This window comes from Sinocyclocheilus rhinocerous, unplaced genomic scaffold (assembly GCF_001515625.1).
Source record: "Sinocyclocheilus rhinocerous isolate Xijiao unplaced genomic scaffold, SAMN03320098_v1.1 scaffold135, whole genome shotgun sequence".
NCBI lineage: Eukaryota > Metazoa > Chordata > Actinopteri > Cypriniformes > Cyprinidae > Sinocyclocheilus > Sinocyclocheilus rhinocerous.
In genome coordinates this window covers 648660-658875 of record NW_015632028.1, presented here as the reverse complement: position 1 = coordinate 658875, position 10216 = coordinate 648660, and the positions used below count along the sequence as shown (strand labels likewise).

General features: G+C 35.2%; 1 protein-coding gene across 1 annotated transcript in view; it reads right to left on the bottom strand.

Moving 5' to 3' along the window:
- Positions 1–10216, bottom strand: part of LOC107742064 (caldesmon, smooth muscle-like) — a 32555-nt gene that overhangs the window by 14943 nt on the left and 7396 nt on the right. Inside the window, exons 2-5 of the mRNA XM_016554921.1 lie at positions 8663–8809; positions 3923–4236; positions 2854–3146; positions 2588–2728 (exon numbers count right to left, since the gene is read on the bottom strand). Of these exons, the coding sequence (XP_016410407.1) occupies positions 2588–2728; positions 2854–3146; positions 3923–4236; positions 8663–8809 (895 nt within the window). The remainder of the gene's footprint in view (positions 1–2587; positions 2729–2853; positions 3147–3922; positions 4237–8662; positions 8810–10216) is intronic.

Sequence of the window (10216 nt, the reverse complement as noted above, 5' to 3'; positions counted from 1 at the left end):
AATAGAAAATGGGCCTGTTCAAACTATTGGTATACAATTAGAAGCACACAATTCCCTAGAATAGCATTATATGCTTAAACATTAAGATTTGTACTCGTGGATATTACTAAAGTAGTCAAACCATTTCATTAGAAGGGGGTGTCCCAATACTTTTGGCAATATAGTGTACAAGCCAACCTATTCAAAATCGTTGTAAGCAATTTAATAATATTGACCTATTACTTTTGCTATTGCTTTTGACCATTAGGTATCAGTAACATAATTCATTCAGAACTTTGTTTTATGGACATAGACTTTCTGTACCACACTATTCTGCTGATATGGAATGAGTTTGACTACTTAATCAGTTATATTAATAGAAATGCTTCACTGGGGCAAACAAACAAAAAAATCCTAAAATAATAAATAGGATACCCCATAGCAGCATTTCCAGCAGTATCCATCATTTCTCAATCATGATCTTACTCAGCTAAATGTGACTATTAGCTTAACAGCTGTATTGCTTGTTTGCTAGCTACCTATGCACATACAGCATACAATGTTAAAAATTTTCTACATTATGAACCTTAACCCAAAAACCTTTAGCTTCATACACTGTAGATAAATGTGACCCTGCCTGTGAAACCCAGCTAAAGTATTTTTTTTAAAACAGTGGATGAGTAATTCACTCCTTGATTTGCTTAATAAAAGCCTCCTTTGAAATCGTTTTGACAGACATGTTTATTGTGTATTATTTTCTACGCGTTTATTGCTAAGTTTAGTGTGGCAAACAGTATCTGGTTGCCATGACAACCTCATGCGCTTCCTGCTGCTGCTCTATGTAATCAGAGTGTGAATTTGTAGATTTTCTATAGCAAAACTAAAATGTGTTTAAAAGTGCGACTGACCAAATCGTCCGGCTCAGTGTGCCCTCCTCGAACTCGAAGACAACTCTAATTTGACAGTTTACCATCTGACCTCACTCAGTGACTCTAGGCTACGTAGGACATAAGACAAAACCATGCAGTGAATGGGGGGAGATAATTTTGCTGGAAATGCAGAAATAAGCCGTAATTTTGTTTTATTTGTAACTCTTTGGTAGATACATTTATAATTTCTATTAAATTACTACTACTACTGTTACTACTAATAAAACAGATCTCTGGGGGGCCCAAAAGTGCGTGGGCCCTTAGAATCGTTTACCCCCCCCTTAGCGGCACCCCATGTGTTAAAATGTTTTGGTTGGGTTCTTGGTGGTTGCTCCGATACTCTAGGCTCCAGTTAGGGTTAGGGGTTTGTTTGTTGTTGTGCCTTAACAAGCACCAATGGTTATGAAATCTACCATTATGGTGTTTTAATTTTTGTCCAACTTCTGTATGATACTGTTTTTAGAAAATCTAGTCTCTCAAGTTCATTAATGAATGTGTCTATGCAAATGTTCAAGCATTGCAGAATGACATGTAGAATTTATTCCAAGCCATTAAAAATGTTTTTCCATTTATTGAAGAAATTCAACTCATCAGCTGTCTGAACTGATGAAATCACTCAAAGAAGTGGTGAAATGTCTTCAAGAAATGGAAAAGTAATTCTACAAGATTGCATACATTTTACACACTGTAAAGCAAATGCAGCAATTAAACTCGTTATTAAAAATAAAACACTCGTCAAGCAGTTTTGGTAGTTAAACTAAATGAGCAAAAACATGAAAGATGCCCTAAAAATTAATTAAACCCATTTTAAGGAATATTCCAAGTTCCAGAGTGAGGTTCTAATGACAAGCTGTCAATTATCAAATTAAATGTAATTTTGCTTTTACAGACATGTGGATCACGATTATTTTACGTAAAACTGAAATCATGTTAATTTGTTCTGAACCTGGAATATTCCAGGCAATCCTTATGGAGATCAGCGTATAAATATGCATGCATGTCACTCAAAAGATGTGTTCAATCACTTATACACTGCAAACATGCGGGTATGATCACAGCACAACAAACACAAGCAACTTACAAAATAAAATGGAGCTTGTATTCTGAGAAAAAAAAGAACAAAATATTTTTTGTTAGCATAATTCTTCACTGTCTGATAAAGGTTTATTTGTTGTGAGTGATGGCATTAACAACATGTTTAGGTTTTTAGAAACAAAAAAGTCCCCTTAAAAAAAAAAAAAAAAGTTTCTTTAGATTATTAAAATGTTCGGCACACTAAGAAAATAATGGTTCTTTTAAGAACTGTTCACTGAAAAGTTCTTTGGGGAACACTTCATTTTTAAGAGTGTAGTGTGAAGAACATTTTAATAATCAGAAGAACCTTTTTCCACTATAAAGAACCTTTTGTGCAATGGAAAGATTTCATGGATGTTGAAGGTTCTTCACGGAACCATCAATCCCAATAAAGAACCTTTATTTTTAAGAGTGTACCATGGAATTATCCTTTTCTTTTGGTACCTCGGAGTACCATGAAAATCATAAGAATGCATATGAAGAAACATGGTTATCAATCAGCACCATGGTGTATGTCAAAGCTGCAGGGCATTACCATCTCATATTATCATGGTACTTTTCTGCAGGGAAAGGTTGAGAATATTAATGCAGATATGTATAGTTACCTTGAAAGCTGGACTTGTGGGGTTTAGAGGGTTAAATGGGTCATCACCATCTGTAGAAGTGATGTTGAGATTCTTCATTCTCTTCTCTGCTGCTTCCATCCTCCTCCTCTCAATGTCCTCCTTCATCTGCCTCTTGTCCTCCTGTAGTTATTATTAAATTGACTATGTTTTATGCAAACCTTAAATAATGTTCTACTGCTGGAAGAAACCAGTTTAACATTCCCACCAAAACAGAAGAATAGAAGAATAGAAATCAGCCAAGCCACCTCTTTTTTGACTAGTTTCTTCTGTTCCTTTTCCTCTCTCCTCAGCTCATCCTCTTCGCGAGCCTTGCGTCTTTCCTCTCTCTTCTTCTTCAGTTCCTCCAGCTCCAGCTCAGCCTCGGCCTGACGCTGCTGTAGCTGCTCCTTCTCCTGGTGGCTATGTCTGATCTTCTCCAGCTTCAGCTTGGTCTCCAGACCAGCGTGCATGTCTTTCTTAGTCTCAAAGGCCTGATTTACATCTACAGTCCTGCTGGAGAAGAGTGGAGAACAGGAAAACGGGGGTAGGCTCAGACAACCTGTCAATCATTTCTGTGAAACAATCAGTAAAAATTACTTTCGGACAGGCAGACATTCTCTGATCAGTCATACATTACTGCTATTTTTGGTTTGCAGAGGTTATCATTTTTCCACACAGCCTATTATGAATCCATCTCAGATGAACATAAAACATAAAAATAAAGCAAATTGTGGTTGGTCAGTTTTTTCTGTCAAAGTGGATAGTTGGCCAGAATAAGCAGTAAAATGGGCCAGACCTTACGGTATTAGTTAAAGATCTGGCTATACGAGATTAGATACTAACTAACTCCCTTAACAGCCCTTTTAGAAACTTCCTGGCACAACCTTTTTGGCAGCAACAATATTAGGTCACGTCTATAACAAATATGACATAAGCCTCTAAATTTAACAAGACCAAATTCTACATGTAGTTTTCCCCCTAAAGTCAACTTAAAATGTTAAATGTTGTCAAGCTTTCTTCAAACCATCCTTATTAATCAAAAACATAAATAATAGCTGTCATCAAAACAATTATTTTGTCAATACATAATTTTCCCTTTCTTTGACTCTTACAATTAAACAGGCTGTACTTTAAAAATAGTGAATAAGAGTATATCATATTATTTATGTATTTCTTTTCTTTATAATGGCGATTTTTTTTTACTTTTATTAAACAATGATGCATTAAATTGATCAAAAGTGACAGTAAAGACATTTCATAACGTTTCAAAAGATTTCTATTCTCTATAAATGATGTTCTTTTGAACTTTCTATTCATCAAAGAATCCTGAAAAAAATTCCTCTGGTCTCTGACTGCTAACCCTCTCACTGATCTCTGTTCGTCTCTCAGCGCTCCTCCTCCCCTCCGGTCTTTTCTCCTCTTCTTCTCGGTCCTGCGTTTGCTGATACTGTATGGAAGTGGTGAAGCTGCTTTTCTCACTTTGTCTAGATCTTGCATTCACGTCTTTCTCCTCCTGTTGTGGCTGTTCTCCACTGCCGTTCTCATCCATTCTGGACCGTGTTCTCCGTTCCAGCTTCTGGGTCCAGTCGCTGAAACCTTCATCCTCATCCACAGCAATAGGGCAGCTGGGTTTGAGTTCACTTTCATAGCTGAAAAAAACAACAAACTTGTAAGTAAATACAATCTTATATGAGCCGTGGCTTAGCAGTTAGAGCATGTGCATTGAGCTGTGGTGCTCATGTGGGAAACAAAGATTTGAATCTTGCTTTTAAACTTTAAAAAATAATAATTCTTAATTCCTATAAAATGTTCTATATTGTAAAAAAAAATTACAGTAAACAAAATTGGCAGCTTGCCAGAACTTTACTGTAAAAATAAGGTAGCAACATTTTAAGTTTTACAGATTTAAATTAAATGTACAGTTAAAAAAAAAATAATAATAATGCGAATGCAATGCAACAAATAATGCTATAAACGTTCATTTAACAACATAAGATGAAACATAAAACCTAATGTATGCACACAACTAATAGTAAAAACTTAAAAAAATCAAATCTGAGCTGTCACACAGAGAATTCAGGGAATGTCAATTCACATTTTTTCACTGTAAATTATAAGATGACTTTTTCATTTTGCCTGCACAAACTGAAAATGTAACAATATTTTACATGAAATATCACATTAGATCTATTATAGTTTTTTCACTGTATAGTGTAAGGGAACTTAATACCAAGTTTTGATTATATTTTTTTTACAGTTTCTTACCATTAAAATTACAGTGTTACAATGTTGTATTTTTGTCTGTTAGTCCTCCTTCCTTGAATGTTTGTTCTAATGATGTTATTTGTATTTGAAAGACAATAAAAAGATTATCACAAAAAAAAAAATTACAAACATTTTTAAATGTAAAAATATTTTAAATATATAATTCTCTTAAACTCAATTTACAAAATAGGTCAAATATACTTAATCATGCTCTCCCAAAATGAACTGCCTCATTTATAAAGACCTGCACAGAATTTTAATAAATGTCAGCATATAACAATTTCAGAAATGTTCCTGCAAATAAATAAATAAAAATAAACAAAAAAATAAAACATCCTGAATGCATCCCACTTTATATGAATCTTTACATCTTTATAAAACAATGTGAACAAGCACATCAACTCCATCTACAGAAAGCCCACAATATATTTAGGAAATCATACTGTATATAATTAATAAATAAATTTTAGAGACATCAATGTCATTTCAGCTCATTTGTGCATACATTAATGCATATTGTGATGTATTTATCTTTGTATTAACACATTTATTCTTATGTATTGATCTTTACATTGTTGTATACAAAATATTTTATTATTTTAATTGCTAGTATATACAAGTGCCAAAAAGCTTATACACATGCTGTTTAGTTGCCGTATACATAAGAACATTTACACATCAGTTTTAGCCTTTAAAATTCCTGATTTGTTCCTCACTTTTAACGTAGGATGAAATCCATGGAATTTAGGATCAGATGAAGACCCTGACTTTTCTTTAAAGATGATTCAGACTCCATTACTTTGCGGTGAGACATTGGACATTTTTAGAGGAATGAGAGGCAGACCTATATAATCACATGAACGGCTCCAGTCAGTTAAAGCAGCACATGGGCCCACACACCTGTGATGGTGTTACTTTGACAAGAGAAACTATGCGCTGAAGTCACTGTGCCAGCCTGTTAACACAAGAGACTGACTTCAAACACGCTCCTGAAAAACACAGATGTGAACAGAGGTGTGTGTGACGATCTGACAGGTGCTAGTTTGTTGTTATTTTCTTTCGTTTGCCAGGGGCAACCAGAGGATTTTGATGAAATGCGCTACATTATATATATATATATTATACACACACACACACACAAAGAAAAACAAGTAGATAGAATAAAAAAAATAGAAAGATGCTAGTTTTTTTTATAAAAAAAGAAGATAAATAGATAAAGTAGAATTAAAATAGAATAGAAAGTGCTAGAGGATTAGAGGGTCAAATAAAGATATTTATATATATATATTAATATATAATATACGGTATATTATGTTATATATAAAAATGGTGTAGATGAAATGCAGAAACGCATCCCATGTTGCAACAAGATACCATTCTAGTTTATAATGGTTTTAGTGCAAATTAAATTGTCCACAGTAAAGAACCACAATAGAGTGTCTCATTTACCATTGTTCAGCAAATTTTCACAGGCGAAATCCAGTCATTTATCATAGCCATAAATGAAGAATTTGTTCCCTCATTTTAGTTAAATCCTGGCCACAAATTAGAAATTTGTTCCTACATTAATTCGTTCCCTCATTTTAGGAAATCATGGCCACTTTGTACGAATTTGTTTCCCCATTTTGTACAATGTGGCCACAATTTCCTAAAACGATGAAATTAACTAATAAGTTGTGGGAATGAACAGTATATAAATAGTATAATCTTGGTTTCAGGGTTGCCAGGTCTGCGTAAGAAAATCAACCCAACTGCTAATCGAAACTAGCCCAATCACGGCCAAAACTAGCCCAAGTGTGTTCAGGGATGGGGCAGGACAGGGCAGAGCGGGGCGGTGAGGAGGATGACTTAAAAAAACAACCCATGGACCAACAGTGTAAAAGTAGCCCAATACCACAGCAAAATCTTTCACTTGGCAACACTGCTTGGATTATTAATTCATAAATATCATTGCATTTTTTGGGAAGTTGCACCACATGACATTTTACCTGAACTAACCTCGCCTTGTCAAGAAAGGTCAAATAATTAATTAATTAATTTTAAGAGACTTAGTGACCCCCTTATTGACTTATGGACCCTCTCTATGACATAATTTCCTGTTTTTTCTGCATTTTGGTAGGTTCCACTCCACTGATCATGTTTGGTTGATCATATTTGATTTGGCAGACGAAAATTTCAAATGTTAAAATATATTTTGACATATTGTCATTGTATGTATGAATTGCAATTTAAATGTATTTTTGTTTAAATTAGATGAACATCACTTCATCACCGTCCCATGTACAGTACTTAAATGGAAACTAACTATTGTTACAAGGGTAAATTTGTGTAAGGGATTGTTCAAAGAGTTCACACAAGGTTTAAACACACACACCTGCACTCAAGCTCATACAGTGATAAAAGAGGCCGTTTTTACTGACACCAACGGCACCTCTCACTCGGTTCGTTGCGAAGCCTTGAAATTAAAATCTATTTTATCTGCCCAGGAGCTGCCGGAAAGGAATGCAAAGCACATTCCACAAGATTATTAAGCAGATTTTCAGCAAAGCATAACAACTGACCATCAACAATCAGTCGTTACGATTCAATGGCCCAGTTACAAATCTGACTACACTACACACAAGATTATTGTATGAGCCGATCTAGAAAGTCTTGAAAATGATTCATGTGTCTCTAAGTCAAGAGTGAACCTTTGAATCTTCTCTGATCAAGGATAATTACAAAGTGGCCCTAGATGACCTATTTCTGCTTTCAACAGGTTGACTCAGTGAGCTGTGTTTAACATCACACATGTAAAATATGTGGGATGTGAGGTCCGTAATGTTTCTCTGATTAAAAGCAAGTGGTGTGGGATATGACATAAACCCTATTCCAAAGGCATGCCTGCTGAAAATTCTTCAGAGATTAGGTAATGATGAGAGAACAGCTGTGCCACTGAAAATTGCACGTGTAGGTTTAGCTGAGAGAAAGAAATCTAAACTGACCTTTTGCTAAGCCCAACCTTAAAGACATGTAACAGGGTAAATCACGTAATATGAATCTTTTTTTTTTTCGTCCGTATCTCTAAATGTGTTCAAAAATACATTACAAATGCAATTCGTGCATACTGTTACTTGTGTATTTATATATTTTAGCATGTTTTTAATTTCTGATTTAATTTTTAATTTAAAAGAGTCTAAACTGTCAGGATGATACAATTGCCCTGAGATCATTAATGAAGAAAACCACTTGATATTCTTGAAAATAAACCTTATTAAGTAGTTTGGCACAGTATTTTATTCTTTTTTCTAAAATATAATAATAATTAGTTAAGGTTGTAAAATGTCATGTGGTGTAACTCCCCAAAAATGTTACATTAATTTTATTTACATTATATTATATTATTAATTAATCATTTTAATAAATAATTTTAAACTTTTTAAATAATGATTAAGATGTTTACATTCACACTGTATTCAAGGTGTAATGATGGTAACACCACATGACATTTTTATGTTCATTCAATTTAAACTTGTCTTGAAAATGAAACCAACATGAATACAAAGGAACTTGGCACATGTGTTTTAAACTAGAGTTTTCTTTTTCTTTATCATGGACACTCTTATTTGACCCCAACACTAAACAAACTGCGGTTTGTCGCTTTACATGTCGGTCAGAAGTGGACAGCCTTTGGAAAGAAAAAGTTGCAATGAGAACCAGACATGTTGCAAGTCCGTATTTCCAATTTTCACTTGGAAATCCACCAGGCAACAAAACAAGCCTAACTAAAATCAGGTGAAGTGCGAAGAATAGAATGGCGTTTACACTTACAGGCCGGTCTCAGGTGGGTTCACACTGTCCTGAGGGGAACCAGCAGATCCAGATAGGCTTTGCTGGTTGCGGAAAGCCTCCCGGGCCCGACGTCGCCTTTCTCTCTCGATCTCCTCAGCATCTTCGATACTTCGCTGGGCCGTCACTCTGCAGCAAGAGAAGCAGAAACAAGCCCCTTGTTACATCAGAAAATATTCATTTTTCTTTCTTGACCCATGTGAGAGCGGTGGTCAAATGATGAATATCCCTGAGCCCAGAAGAGTGCTGTTGACTATGATACATGGACCTCTTCAAGAAATCTCCAACAATAGTTTGTTTAGTCCCTTGCTTGAGATTCCGAGCCAGAGGAACATCTGCTCTGGCATTCGACACCACCAATGCTTGAGTGACAGAGACCCTGCAAACTCACACTCAAGATGCTGAAGCATCTATGTGTTTATCTAGCTTCAAAACACACATGCTCTTCATGTCTTCTATGCTGGGAAAAGTAGGCCAAACAAATTGATTTCAGTTGCCACAGTTGAGCTTTATTTACTAATGCTAGGTCTTGCTAAATGTTAATGGTAGCAAGCATTAACTTTGGTCTAGGTTCAATCAAAAATGAAAGTTCTATCATCATTTACTCGCATTCCAAACCTGTATGACTTTCTTTCTTCTGTGGACCACAAAAGCAGATATTCTAAAAAAGCTCAGTGGTTTTTATGTCCATTCAATGGGCTCCAATGTTGTCAACATGCCAACATTGTCTAAAATATCTTCTCTTGTACTCTGTAGAAGCAAGAACTTCACACAGGTGTGGAAGGACATGAGGGTGAGTAAATGATTTTTGGGTCCTTTAGGGACTCTTATTTTTGAGTTCTTTATAAATGATAGTAGTAAAACCAACATGTTATGTGAACCTATAATGTAACACCAAAAACGTTTTTTAATTGCTAAAGAAGTCGTGTAGATTACTTGTGGATTATTGTGATGTTTTTATCAGCTGTTTGGACTCTCATTCTGATGATTGACTGCAGAGAATCCAATGATGAGCAAGTGATATAATGCCAAATTTCTCCAAATCTATTTCAGAGAAACAAACACATCTACATCTTGGATGTCTTGAGGGTGAAAACATTTTTTATTCGATTTTCATTTTGGCCTGAACTACACATTTTTGTTGTCACTGAATAAGTTAATTGAGGAACCTTTAGTAAAGTTCTCAGAAGGTTCTGCTGACTTTGAGATCAGATTTGTTGCAGCAAAAATGTACAATTTTTGGGATTATTTTCTAGGGCTGGGTTTTGACACAAATGTATTTTCTAGGGCTGGGTTTTGACACAAATTTCACGATTCGATTCGATTCGAATTCACAAGCTTACGATTCGATTTGATTACCAATTCGATTCAATTCAATATCGATTATTTTGGATACATATCAGGTACAGTACATGCCAAATTTTCTCAAGGAAAAAAAATCTCTCAAGTAATGCTGTAAAACACAGTGGCGGCTCGTCGGGGGAGGCAGGGGAGGCACAGCTTCCCTAAATTTTTGAGGTGAAAATGGGAGGAGGA